General features: G+C 35.6%; 1 protein-coding gene across 1 annotated transcript in view; it reads right to left on the bottom strand.

Moving 5' to 3' along the window:
* Nucleotides 1–12510: 12510 nt before the first annotated feature.
* Nucleotides 12511–15667, bottom strand: part of LOC106062296 (multiple epidermal growth factor-like domains protein 8) — a 38330-nt gene continuing 35173 nt past the window's right edge. The window contains exon 38 of the mRNA XM_056041059.1: nt 12511–14629. Coding sequence (XP_055897034.1) covers nt 13164–14629 — 1466 coding nt within the window. The 3' untranslated portion in view covers nt 12511–13163. The remainder of the gene's footprint in view (nt 14630–15667) is intronic.

The raw sequence follows: 15667 nt of genomic DNA on the forward strand, positions 1-15667 counted from the left end.
TCATGTCTCAAGATTGTCTGCCGTTTTACATTTGCTTTACGCTAATTTCATCATCTTCAATGCATAACCACCACTCAATCGCTTAACCTCTGCTTAGGAAACACACACACTGAATAACACCCCTTATTTTTGGAAGTTGCACCCCCAACCCAATTCGAGGTACTCGCCCCCCCCCCCCCCCACCCAGGGGGGAACCCAAAGTTTGAAAAACGCTGAATTAAAAATACTGATGATCAATAATGCAAAACAGAATAATAGTAATAATAATCCAATACGGAATACTTGCACAATTTTTAAAAATAAAACGATAAAAAGAAATTTAAATACCGTTACATATAATTAAATATTAAGTAGTTCTAAATATTAAATATTTATAAAACAGATTCCGTTTTTAACTGATTTTACTACGAAACGAAGAGAATTAAAAATGTTTTTTTTAAACTAGAGCACAAATGAATTCAATGTATATCTATATCTACACTGTATAATCGGCAAAAAAAAAAAAAATAATTCTACTCTCAACTAACAGCCATTTCAAATAAAAGTGACAATTATTTTAAAGTTGACCTACTTACACTCGACTCGAATCAAGTATTACAAGCAACTTGCGAAAATTCAAGGTCAGGAAAGAATCGGTGCCAATGGAAAAACCCCATGGAAATCCTTCGCGAGCCGCTTTTTTTTTTCTTTCTAAAGTGTCCAAAATAACTTCTTATTGTACCAATATCGTCTGCCCCGCCCCAGCCCCCAAGTTTTTAAAAGGATAATGGAATTAGTAGAATTTAAACAAACTATTTTGTTATTATTAAGCCAAAAATTAAAAAAAAGGAATCTTGAAATAACGATTTGGCCACCCCTTACATTCCGCCGCCTGCGGGCAATGCACACATTGCACAATAAGTAGCGGCGGCCCTGTCTAGAGCAGTGGTTCTTAAACTATTTGGATCCGGGGACCACTAAGTGAGGCTCATACGCAATGAGTCCACGTTGTACCAAACAAGAAGACGGGGAAATCAATCCAACAACTTCTATACAATGACCAATAATGCAGGGTATATATATCTGAAATATGTTTTTGTCACCAGAATTTGTATTGTCCTTGTTCAAACATTGATTCCTCGATTTGAGATATTTCAATAAGCAGCTTCTGCGTTGGTAGGCCTATGGATTCATCTGTGATTGGGATCTCAGATTAGCCACGCGCAAAAGGGTTCAATACCCAGCCGGGAATATCCAAGTAAAGAATATCTTCAAATCTTTGGTTTAGGTCGTCCTAGAATAGTGCAGATAGACATATTGAACAATAGTGAAGGGGCGAGCAGTATTATTCAAATTATTCGATCAGATTTTTAATTAAATGTGGTGGGTTTGGCACAGAACGAACTAAATTCTAAATGACATGACGAAGGCAACTCGAAGGCTGATTTCAATTTCTTTATTACACACTAAAGACCTGCAGCCATACGTAAACACATGGTGTAGAACCAGGCACAAACAGGGAGTGGAGACGACGTAGGTCCAGTAACATACGGACACTGCAGCGACAAGAGATGCCGGTAGAATGGACAGTGCCCACGTTGTTCTGCCTTTTTACGCGCGGACACAAGGCGCCATCTAGGGGGAAGGGTCACGTGGATATCGGGGTGGCCGGATAAAGTATCCACTCCACTACATAAAGAAGTTATTTTAATTGTATACAATGTTCCTTTTTTTGCGGCCCCCATTAGGACGTCTCGCGTACCCCTGTAGGTCTGCGGACCATGGATTGAGAACCACTGATCTAGAGTTGACCTAAAATAGACAAAACACTGAGTCAAGGGGAATTTCCTATGGAACCAAAGAAAAAATCCATAGTGTTTGTTTTATTGGGTCATTAGTTAACAAAAAAAAATTCGGTTGAATAATGTTTGTTTTACAATCTTCGGACTTCCTTCAACTAATATGTGTTGTTATATCGTAGTTCAAACCATCTGCAGGACTCAACCCTACTGTCTTGCTCCACCCTGTAACATAGGCATGAATGAGTTCCGAGAAGGATAGATTGTGGAAAATTTATAACGGCCTATAAAAATAGGTCACAGTTAAGTATCTAAAGATGTTGATTGTTAGTAGCTTACATAAAAAAACACACACATTACTAACCACTCTTGGTATTTATTATAAATACTCGCCACAAGAGTCCAATGATCATCTGCTGTACTGGGATAGGCCTATTTTGACCGACAAAACGGTAGATTTTTAATCGCCGATCTGCTGTTCATTGAAATAAAAAACAAAAAAACGCTATCACTATTGACATCGCCGTACACTGTCTCATAATGTAAGAAATAATGAATTGGAACAATATGGGAACCTAGGCTTGGGAATTAAGCGTTTCTGGAAGTTAACCAAAATAACAATAGGTATTGCGCCCAGTGGCGTAGCTAGGGTGGGGGGAGGTGGGGGAGAATTTGAAGATCCCCCCGGGCTCCCACTTGAGGGGGGGGGGCCTGATGAGTGTCCGAAATTTGTTTTTAAATAAATCAAATATTACGTCATTATCATGTAATCTTGATTTTCACGTTGTTATATAAGTCAGTGACCCTGCTGTTCCACACAGAGTATTAATTAACACTTTCCGTGCGGAGTTGCTCTCAATTTCAAGGAGAAGCGCAGACTAATGCCATGTTACTTACTCTCCTCAGGAAGCAGTAGTTTAGGGTAGTTTATTTCATTATCTATGGATCTAGAGTAGTGGTTCCCAAACTTTTTTGTCTCGTAGACCCCTTGACATGTTTTCTGGTTTTCGGTAGACCCCCTGCTTAACTTGCAAATTTTTGCAAATTCGTTAACATTTTTTAAAAACTAATTTCAATCTGTGGTGAGTTGAAAAGTGAAAAAGTGATTTAAAACTAGGCCTACATATCAAGTTATAGAGATCTATTTTTTTATTGATAAAATTCATAAAATAATATTTATTGATGGAATCTCCAAACACACTGGAAATGTTTGTTTTTTTGTATGTCTTTCATTCGTCGGATATTATGTTTCAAATAGGAATTTGTTGTTCTATGAAGAAGTACTTCAAACATTAAATATTAATTAATTAATTTGCCTTAAGTATCATTGTTAAAGTTCTTACAAAGAGCAGTTTCTCGTTTATTTCTTGATCTTTCAAGTGTTGCTGAAATATTGAGTCCGCGAAGATGTCATCACTAACAAGAGAAGGGGCGAAGGCGAGTAACTGTCGCCTAAACCAGTAAGCTTCGATCAGGAAGGGCTTTTTAGCCTTGGCTTGCTACCCAACTCAACTAGCAGAAGTACAACTGAATTCAAAACTGTGCCGCCTTGCAACATGGGAAAGGTTTTGTGGGTCAACCCTGAGGAAAAATAAGGAGCCAGCGATCCTTAGACAGTTTGCAGCACACATCACTACATCTTGTCAGAGCATGTGATACCGCTGATCCCAAACTGTATATATCTCGTTTGCAAAGAATTACATAAGAAGCTTTTAATTTTATAACATGCCACCGAAGTGACCTTGAACTGTTTTGTTGCTTAAAGAAATTCTTTTAATAATATCACATATAGGTTTGTGCAAAACAGTTTTTAAAACTACAACGGCTGGTAAAAATCAATCTATGGTGTTTTCCGTATTGTGCCCCCCCCCCCCCCAAAACGTTAAGTTCCCCTTTCAGACTTGTTTCTTTGGCCAACGGTTAACGAGCAGGGTGTCATGCGGGCAGCACAACGACCGACGCCTTGACTTTACCTAACTTAAGTCAGGTTCCCATTAGAGTTGGGTGGACTTGGGAGACCTAAAAATCCTGAAATTCAAAATTCACCGAGATTTGAACCCAGGACCCCAGGTTTGGAAGCCAAGCGCATAACCACTACCACCGCGCTCCCTATTTTGTTATAAGTAAACAGATATTGTAAGACGTCCACAAACCATCATCTTCCCTTTATGATGTGGAAGTGAGATTTTGTGGGTGTATTCTGAACTTTATCTTTGAATGTTCGAAAGTTTTTCAAATCTTTATCTTTTTATCAGAGTGACATTTGTCTCAGATGATCCTCCAGCGTAATAAGTTTCATATCATCATAAAAGTGGCCACTAGCAACCGCTAGTTTGACAAGGAATGAATGAACAATTTTAACTAATCACGCTATACAGTTTACATTTCTTTTTGCTAAACATTACTTACATGTAGACAAAATTAAGTTATTTAAATAAATATTGAAATTAAATACAACAATTTTTCGTTTGAATAGCAGGATAAATATTGTAAGGATTTACTTAGGTACAAATTAAAATTATATCTTAGTGTGAAGAACTACATTAATGGGATGTAAAAGCCACAACCTGCTGAAATGAATATATTATCGTAGACCCCCGTGGACATCTCATAGACCCCCAATTTGTTTTTTCACTTTCGTAGACCCCTTGGAAGTCTTCGTAGACCCCTGGGGGTCTATACAGACCACTTTAGGAATCACTGATCTAGAGTAACACCATGAATGGGAATGTCTCTGATTCTGAAGATTAAGGCTGGATGCAGTGTTTTACATGACCATGCAAATCCAGTTGCGAAACGGCACAAGTATCTTTACTAAATAACACACATTTCAAGCATTTTTCATTGACTTAAATTTAGTTTTAATTCGTAAGAATAAAAAGACAATTCTTCGGTTGACCAAATATACATGCTGCATCTATTTTTAAAATGATGACAAAAAAACAAACGCACTTGTTTTTCTAAATCTCTAAGCGGGACGAACGAACAGACAGACAACAAAAACACAGTATTTTTTTTATTCTACGGAGGCAGCTAATAAAAAAAGAAAAAAACTGAATTTCATAATTTCATTTATTCTCCATATAAAAATGACGTCATACCACCAAGTAAATAATGTGAACAAACAAAAAAAAATGTTCAAAAGCTGAACATAATAATGAACAAAACAAAAAATGATTTTCAGATGTTCATAAAAACATAAAGCATAAATAAATAAGAACAATTTCTAATAGAAGTATGTACAATGAATGTAAATAAATTGTGTCTGGGCCTGGTCTGCGTCTTGCTAAGAGTTGAGAATACAACAGATAAGTGGTGGAGAAATTCTAAATCTCACGCTGGAAATCAAACAAAAACAAAACAAGACAGACAAGAGTCTAGAGAAGACTCAATAAATGCAACGGTGAGACTCAGGGATATTTTTTTTGCTTTACTTCAATATAACGTTAGAACCCAACATGACCGGTTTCAGTGTTGGCACTAGTCTGACCAAGCTGCCAAGCTACACGATTTCTAAATACGTCTAGGCATTACATTTGGTACGGAATTGTATAGTGAACATGTGTCAGGGAAAACACTACACAACTGTGTCCTAGTCGTATGAGTCATCCTTTTGTTTTCAACAAAACGCGCTCTTAATCTACAACTTGTAGTTGGTAGTACTTATTTCAAAACCTTATGTTAAACTAGAATATGTAGTTAACATTATTCCTTCTAAAAAAAACCCACACTATTATAGATCTATGTACTTAAGAATAATAATAATAATAATAAACAACTAGTGGGTTCTCTCGACAAAATGATCAACCATCCTTTTCACTGTAAGCCGCGTATTAATTCTACAACGTACTGCACGAATACCAGTCTCACCAAGATTTGAACTCAATTATCTCCAGCTTAGTGACCAACACACAGATATTTAACCACCCCATCCCCCTATTGATATGCGGACTAGTAGGACAATAGAACTGCCTGTAGTTATGTCTATGTTATAACCTAAATGACGCCCAGGCTGTCTGTAGTTATGTCTATGTTATAACCTAAATGACGCCCAGGCTGTCTGTAGTTATGTCTATGTTATAACCTAAATGACGCCCAGGCTGTCTGTAGTTCTGTTTATGTTATAACCCCAAATGACGCCTTGTCTGGTGATGTTATGATCCCGGAAATGATGTCATGGCTGACTTGAGTAAGAGGACATAACCTTTCGTTGCACATTTGCTATTAGTTCTAGATGTCAAGTTTGATTGGCTAGGATGACTACACAAGGAATAATACCGTTTGAGCCCCACTTTGTAGAACACTTAACAGAGACTGAATAGAATGTCATGCCAGACTTACAACACCAACCTAGACACTGTCGAGTGACACACCCGAAGGCACACCAAAGCAGTGTCCATTGGCTTCTGACCCACCAGCTCTAAAGCTGTCGTGTCATACCTTCAGGTGCAATTAACAGTCAATCAACATTTGGTCAACTTGATATTTTCTCTTCATTGTCTGTTTAAACCAAGATGAGGTGAAAACATGATTGATGGGTTAGATCAATCGGAGACTTTACTTTGGATGAGCAAAGCGAAGATGAAACTCCAATAAAACATCTACATCTATGTCTAATGAATGGAAAAAAAACTAGGTCATGAACATCAATAAAAGTTGGTAACAATGTGCCACGAGTTAACATTAAATACATTACTATCAATATAACAATACTACTTTTTCCCCCAACTAGTAGCCTTAATAAATAGACCTAAACAGTTAAAAAAAAACAACAAAAAAACAAACTTGTAGATCTAGTTCAGGTCTACCAACTCTAAAGTATAAGTCCTGCTATTTCATAAGAGCAGAATCTGATCTAAATAGACTGGAAGTGATTTCAATAACTTTTTATAACACTGATGACAGCTAATCTCTACTAGAGAAATGAGATCAACAGATGATATAATCAGATGAGTGACATGTGTAACAATGAAAAGTCTTGGCCAATGCTGTGGTCATTTCCAAATGTAAGTACATAGATGTGGTTACTGGTTACTGACGTAATATCTACACAATAAAATATAGTAAATAGTACTTCACAGGCTAAATGTTTGATTACAATATTTAGCAGAAAAAAAAAAGGTAAGATTTTCTACACTTTAATTCAAAAACTTTTCACCTTCTGACCTCAAGCTTTAAATCAGCTGGATCCAAGGGACATCATCCAAGTATGTAGTCGTGCAACTCTTTTAAACATAAGTTTACTAATGAGTTGATAATTCATGAGTTGAGAATAGGTCAGTTGTGAATTGTGAAAGATGAATTCATGAGTAAAGCATATGTCAGTTATGAAATATGAGTTGAGAATATGTCAGTTGTGAAAGATGAATTTATGAGTAAAGAATATGTCAGTTGTGTAACTTGAATTTATGAGTTTAGAATTTGTCAGTTGTGAATTGTGAAAGATGAATTCAAGAGTAAAGAATATGTCAGTTATGAAATACGAGTTGAGAATATGTCAGTTGTGAAAGATGAATTTATGAGTAAAGAATATGTCAGTTGTGTAACTTGAATTTATGAGTTTAGAATTTGTCAGTTATGAAATATGAATTCATGAAAGCAACAATGCTAAGAAAGAACAATACTAAAGTAGAAGTTGTTTTGAAACTGAGGTGCCCAGGTATTGTGTATTTAGAACATGGCTAGGGTGTAACATATTCAGATCGATGTCATTTCTCCATTGCCAACAAACTGAGCTACACAGGTGCGGACTAGCAAGCTAGTGTTCAGGAGTTATCAATAGCTGTAACAAGACTGTAGAGACGAACAATCATTTCTCTCTCTCATGAGCTACTATCAAGTCATCTAGTGGCTGAGGTGTATGCTATGGCCACATGGAAATGGGTGTCTTAGAAACGTAGTTGATCAGGAAAAAACAACAACAAACAACAAAAAACAGGGAAAAAAATAATTGTTCAGACACTGGTTTCAAACATTATCAAGGACTAGATGGTTACATATAGTGTGAATGAATGGTTTGGTACAATAGAAAACAGAAAACAGTAAGTGTTAACGAAACAATATAGTGTCACTTTTCTTTTTTGTTCATTGGTGACAGAAACATCAACAAAAAAAAACTTTTTTCTTTTTAAATTCATAAAGTTACCTTTAGACAAGTAGTTGATATCAAGAAATAAGTTTTGAGGGCAGGTCCCTCCCTTCCAATAGAGCAGTACAATTCATTGACAAGAATGACAAAACATATGGTGTCTTGACAGTGATAACTACAAGTTATATCAAACACACCAATAAATATTCGTCATTTGGGATCTACCAATTTATTTTCAAGAGAACAAAATGTCAATATTTATTTAAAAAAAAAAAAAACTCCATTCACACACATTTTATTTTACTTATTTCTGATGGAATCTCATTTTACTTATTTCTAGTGGAATCTCATTTTACTTATTTCTAGTGGAATCTCATTTTACTTATTTCTGATGAAATCTCATTTTAATTAGTTCTGATGGAATCTCATTTTATTTAGTTCTGATGGAATATCTCATTTTATTTAGCTCTGATGGAATCTCATTTTATTTAGCTCTGATGGAATCTCAATTTATTTAGCTCTGATGGAATCTCATTTTATTTAGCCCCTCAGATATGATAGAAATTCTAAATTCATCTACGAGCTGGACTAAGGAAGTTGGATTTGTAACTCACATTAGTGCCCAGAGTGCTGGCTGAGCAACAGAAATTACAATTGACTAGCAATCATCCATTTTTGAATTCCCATATATGAAAAGAAAGGGCCTATACATTCTCAATACCAAAGTAAAAACTTTAAAAAATGACATGAATGGCAGCCCAAAGACTCCAAGTTATAAATACATTATTCTCAATGTAAACAAAAAAAAATGCATAATGACAGAGACCAACAATAGCCCATTGAATACTGAGTGTCTCCCTCACCTCAGTATGTATTAGAATTTCCTCCCACAAGCATCTCTCAATGTTTATCTTGAAGTGTATGAGAAAAAGAAACACTTAAGCAAGAGTCAAGGGTTTTATGCCAAGTAAAGTTGGCAAGACAGAAGTGAAGCAGATAACATTACTACAGGCAAGCACTCAGATCCAATCACTTGCCTATATATAATCAAGTTTTATTGCACAAAATATTTCTTAAAAAAACAACAACACAACAACAACATATGATGCTAATCCACTGGGATGATAAGAAGCAACTGAACTAAAACATGTTCTATTAACAAAGTAACTCCATCATCAAGTTGAATCATTTGAAGTCCCAGAGGTCTAGTCCTCAAGAAACATATCATACCTAGAACCCTGACTTCATGTTTTCATCTGACAAAGTTAAGTATATTTAAGTTGTATCCACGAATCAAACAAAACAAAAAAAAATCAAATGAAAATTTGTAACAAATAACATTTTTTATATAATAAAGGTTATTAAATATTTAGTAGTATTGAAAATCAGCATGAATTGATCAATTCACTAGTGAAATGTTTCTTTGACAGAAAACATACCGTATAGTTCTTTTAAAAGTACAGAAAAATCTGTAGGTACATTTAGATATTGCATGAAACTTTACAAAAAATTTTAAAATATGCTCAAAGCTTTCCTTATAATTCTACTAGTCAATTGTATTTGTACAGATGTGATGCCTAACTAGGATGAACTTATGTGAAAAGTAAAACAAACATTTGAACACAACAAGCGTCAAGTCAAAACAACAATATCAGCTCATAGAAAATACACATTAAAACCAACATCAATAATAGCATCCATATACATATAAAAAAATCATTCATATATTTGTTTCAAAATCAAATTTATCTATAATTCTCTCTCTATATATATATTTTGAAATACAATACATATATTTTTTTTTCAAAAAATGCAAATTCCAAATCAAGCAATTTAAATGCAAACCAGTGACCAGACAAGCTGAAATAATATTTGTTTTAAAAAAGACATTAAATGTAACTTCACAGCTCTGTAAGTCAATCCTTACATCAGAATTGTACCATCAGTCAATTCTACAACAGTCATGTTAATTGTAATATCTGTCAAGTCCAACTATTCAATTAAAAAACATTGCCTGTGTAAACAATCCAATTAAAAAAAAAAAAAAAAACAAGTCCTAATGGTTAAAGCATGACATCAGGCCAGATGTAGCTGTAGGAAGGTCACATGCCCATGAATACCAGAGACAGCACGATTCTGTCATCACAAGGAACAGTCACAAACAATTATTTAAAAGTGTTCATTAAACAAAAGTCTATAGGGAGACTTAGAAACTATAAGCACAACAATGTCTGTTTGAAAAATAGAAAAAAACAACACAATTGGTCACAACATTTAAAAAGTGAAAAAAAGAGTCCACAAGAAGAAAAAGAACGACATAAATTTGGCACATTTGCATAATTCAAACATGAAAATAAAACAATTTTTTTTGTTACTGCAATGTCAGGTTTTCATTTCTATTGTTTTTTTGTTTGGTTTTTGTATTAATTCCGAGGATGCACTTCTCACACCAATGTCACTCCCGAAATAAACATGATGAAGTTAAGAATATTATACCATAGAATCAGTGTAAGGATTGACTAGTTATATAGGTGGGTGCACAATCACCTCACAAAAGATGATAACTAATTAAAAGTTGACCATAATGAGCATCAGGCCATCGAGAAGAAAGGATGCTATGAAACTATCAATAACCACAATGCACAGATTTTTGTGGATAATCACTGCAAGCAGGCTCAACTTGTGTACATTAGAAATACAGATTAAAAAAAAAAAAGTCACAAAGCCATTTAGTGTATCCTCACATGGCCAACAGAGCTGACCAGTATGATTTGATTGCCAAACTAACACACTGGCCAACAGAGCTGACCAGTATGATTTGATTGCCAAACCACACAATGCCCAACTAAGCCATATTTCCTAAGTGTATGTTTTTCATATTATAAGCCCATCACAGGTGATGTCGAAATAAGCCTTAAATTTTCTGTCAGCAAGACTTCATTAAGAGGAATATGATGAAGGTGTGTCTTCCAATATTCAAAGTATGTCATTTTCAAAGCACAACAATTTCTTCTATGTGGAGCTCTCAGTCTCAGTGATAAATGTTTTGAAATTAGCACAATTTCAGGTGTGCCTGGCACTGTTTAGACTAGACCCTACACATAAAACATTTTCAACTGACTTAAGCTGGGTAGACATAGAGAAACAATCTAGTATGATGATGGAGTATGCACATGTATGAGGAATGGTGCTATGGAGGTAGAGATCATGGATTGTGATTTCTGCTGGGAGAGGTAGGCAATGCACATATGAAATTACAAAAAGAAACAAAAGAGAAAGAGACATTCTAGATCTAGTTGAACTGGCCTGTGAGAGGTCAACAATTGTCTCACAAAATACAACCTTGTAATCTATGTACAAAACGTCATTGTCTGACACATGCCCAAATCTTTGCTCAAGTTACATTTTTAAAGACGTTATGATGAACAGTGACAGTAAAAGTGCATGATGAGCATACTCAAAGCTTGCACTAGGGGTACACATAATATACAGCATTTCTTAACCCCCCCCCCCCCCCCAATCCTGCTAAAGACATTTTCTAGATTCATGTTTACCTTTGCACAAATTTCCAGTTACCTCAAACCAGTTATGAAGCATCGCAGTTTGAGAAACCATGTTTATCCTCAACAAAATTAACCTGACACTTTCTTTTTAAATGTTTTGTCTTTAAAAAAAATATTGTGTTCACTTTGACTTAATAATCCCCACTGTTTAAAAATCTATTTGGCATAGAGAAAAAAAAAATCTGTCATCTTGTCTTCAGCTTATACAAGTAGAGCAAACATTCCACTGGAAACTAAGATATAAACATAAATAGAAAGCTTTGCACTGACTCAGAATGCAATACAGTATGATCCCAAGAAATCCAAATATACAAATAAAGTCATGTATATACATACCATACAGTCAGAAGCAGACATGAAATACTTTGCCAACAAAACTTGAACTTGATCAATAAAAAAACAAGACAATATTGAAAGTAGGTTACAAAAGTATTCCAATCAAAAAGACATTAAGTGTTGCTTTAATGGTGAGGTAACTTGTTTTCAGCAGACGTTAAGTGTAAGTTTAAAACAAAGTTCTAGATATAATTTTTTTTTTTAAATTTCAATCCACATTTTAATTTTTTTTTCTAACTTTGTAAACTTTGTTCTGTGAAGATCAAGATGTCGAATGAGTAAAGCTCAACTCAGATCAAGTTTAACTAACAAAATTTTGATTTGTAGTGACGTGTCTTGGGAGATGAATGATAGCATTACAACAAAAATAGGAGAAAATTCTGTACATTATTTTGATTAACTTAAGGAATATGATTGATGAGAACACCTGACATACTAATGACATGTACTTTTGATACACTTGTATCGCCAGATATGTGTAACCAGTTTGTAAGTTATAAATATATGAACATTTGGCAATTAGCTTAAGATAATGTAGTTCAGTCATTACAAACTGCCACCCATACACAAATTTGTTTGCATTTGTAATCAACACAAAGTTCAAATTGGTAATCTCTTGATAGGCTTTCAATGTAAGTGAAGTAAGAGGGCAGTAATTGTGCCACAAAGTGGCAAGCAAAAAACTTCAAGTCCTTAATAACACATTTCAACAGAACCAATCCTTTCATAGAAGGAGACATAACAGAAAACAAAGTCACAAATACAGACAAGCTTCTAAGCTTTGATTACAAAATAATAAACTGAACATGGTCAAAGGGAAGTAAGTCTGTTGGTATTCTCTCTGTCATGTATCATCTGAATCCAAAGAACATTGCTACCCTGATGTCAGAGCTGAACGTGTACAGCTCAATGTGATACCATCTTGTAAATCAATCATACATTATGGGACAACATTTAATATTGTATTAGTTTAGTCAACAACACTTCTATGTCCTTTGTTTTTTTGGGTTTCATTGCAAGCATACAAATTAAAATCATATGGTAATAAACATTTTACATCTTCACACAAAATTGCACATTAAAAAGGGGAAACTTTTAGGTTAAATGTATCTGTGCTTAGGCATAATATCAGCTGAACGAATAACCAGATTGGTGCAACTGGTCAAGATTATCAGAACTGGTCACACACCTCACTAATATGACTCATAATGACTGAGCATAGTTCCTTGGGGGAATTTATTACAAACTAAGGACAGAACTTTGATTAGTTCCCAAAAGCAGACCTTAAGGTGGTTGTACTGCGGCTGCTAATTATCATACATTACCTGAGAGTATTCGAGCCTTTGTCTTGTCATTTAATCTTACAAATGAAAGATTTATGGAATAAAACAGGAAGTACTAACATGATGATGCACTAGTTCTGCGCCGAACATTGACACATTTTTGAGTCAAGATTGGTGGATTAATGCGGGTGGTGAGAGCCGAGCCCAGACATAGCTGCGATGGAGCAGTAGAACCACCAGGAAGCTGAAACAAGACTGTGCCAACGCTAGCCAGGCCGTCCTCTGTGGGCTCGATAGCAATGGGGATGACCCGCAGTTCTCTAGGAGGAGGCAGGCTGCTGATGTTGTTGATGTCATTGTTGTTGTAATACTGGTGTCTGTAGCGGCTCAGCCGCGACCTTCGCCTACTGATGCCCAAGGAGAGGGGAAGGTACAAAGGGTCATCATGCTCAATCAAAACAAGTATTCTTGCGAACGGCCTTGACGCCATGCACTCCATCTCCCTTTCTCTCATCTGGCGAGACCTTCTAGCATCAAAGGTCTGCTTCATTTTCCACAGCATGACGCAAACGGCCAGGAAAAGGAAGAAACACGAAAAGAAGACGGAGAAGAACACAAAGAGATCAATGTGAGGCTGGTCCTGCCGGAAGTACAGGTTCCCGTACGTGGTGTTGGGGCTCCCACCTCGGGACCTGATGATGATGAAAAACTTTGAGGTTTTGAGCTCATGCTGATCCCGTGGCAGAGTGATGACAAGTCTGAACCTGACATCTCGTACCACCAAGATGCTGTTGTGCTGACCAACAGTGATATATGTGTTCAATGCCCCTGCTTCTATCTCCCCCATTTTAACTCCACTATGCATGTGTTTCTCTTCTTTATTTCCATCTGTCACCAGAGTCCCTCCTCTCGGAAAGGAACTGCCGTCTAAGCCATGAGCGCTTCGTCGCTGTCTTTTCTTAGCAGCTGCGTGACTTCGAGACTTGTGAGGGAAGTCGTTGTGGGGGGAAATACTTTCGTTGTCAATTAATCCAAGGAACCTGCCTGTCTTTATTTGAGAAGAGGATTGCTTCTGTCTGTTGATTTCATGAAAGTTTAACTGATAATGGCGATCATTAGCTACTTTAGTCTTTCCGTGCTGGACATTCTTAGTAAAATGCTGATTGTACTCTGCATCTCTTAGTTCAGAGTTGTGAATATCCTCCAATTCTGTTTGATCTTGTAACGACTTGGAGTGGCTAAGGCCTTTTTTCTTACCCTTGAGCATTTGTGTCTGGGAGTTATCCCTCTTGACACTCTCAAACTGTGCCAGCTTGTAGTAGTCCCTATCAGAAGGCTTCAACTTCATGAAGTCTGGAACTTTATCTGTAATCAGAACAGGGCCACCACCATGTGGCGTGGGACTTGGGTACATGTCCTCATCCAGCAGGTCATCTGTATTCATCATCACACTTCTCCGAGTCACCTCTCCTGCTCTTCCTGAAGCGTAGATCTTGTCAAGGAAGATGTTGTGCATTCGAAACGACTCATCATTGAATACCTGGTAGGTGTCTTTCTTATTAGACAAAAACACATCGGCACCTGAAACAAGTACAAGAAATAGTGAATTCTGTTTTTTTTGTTAGCTGTTTGTTATTGGTGAAGAGAGAGAAATCCTTTCAATTCAACTCAAACAAAATTTAAAATAAACAAATGTAATGTGGAAACACAGAATCATACATTAAAGTTGTGAAAATATATTTTATTACAAAGCTTATATCAACTCACACTGTCTGTCTGTGTGTTTGTCTGACTGTCTGTATGGCAAAAAGTTTGTACAAGTTCTTTCATACCCATTCTTGGATCAAGTTGAAACTTTGCACAATTATTCATTGGCATACACAAGACTAGAATCCACAAAACAAATTACCAATTAGTCAAGTAATTATTGGTATTGAATTATTTTGTATGATATCAACAAGGGAAACGAATCCTTCAGTATTCACAGATATGGCTAAATAAGTAGGTTTTGTCCCCTTAAATAAGTGTACACATTATTTCTCCCACACCCAATTTAAAATTTTGAATAGCAAAACACGAATAAATTTAAAAAATTAACCAATTAGTCAATTCATTATTGGTAGTAAATTATTTAGTTTGATACTGAATAAGGGAAATAGCACCTACATTATTAAGAGATATAGTTGTAAGTGCAGAGCTCTTTCCCTTAGATAAGCTTTGTTTTTTAAAAAAGGATTTATTTTTGTTATTTTTGCTTGTTAAAAAGTGGTTTCATTTAGTATTCGGTTAAAAAAAAAAAAAAAAAAAAAAAAAAAAAAAGAAAAGATGATATTAGGATTGATGCAAATATTCCTTTTTTGTTTTCTTAACTGGTTTATAAAATAATCATTTTCCTTAAAACACACTTCTAGCTGGAATCAACTTCCTAAAGTAGAACTTTACAACCTGCTCAAACTAAAATTATTTTACTGTTCCAAAATAATAGTAATGTAGTTGCTTAAGAAATACGGAAAGACAAAGAAGATATATCATGACTAACTTCCGGAAGTAACATCTATAGTGACATCTCTAAAAAAGCTAACAAGATCCTCGAAATAAAGAATCTCCCTTTGTGTCAGG

The sequence above is a fragment of the Biomphalaria glabrata genome, chromosome 9, assembly GCF_947242115.1.
Source record: "Biomphalaria glabrata chromosome 9, xgBioGlab47.1, whole genome shotgun sequence".
NCBI classification, from domain to species: Eukaryota; Metazoa; Mollusca; class Gastropoda; family Planorbidae; genus Biomphalaria; species Biomphalaria glabrata.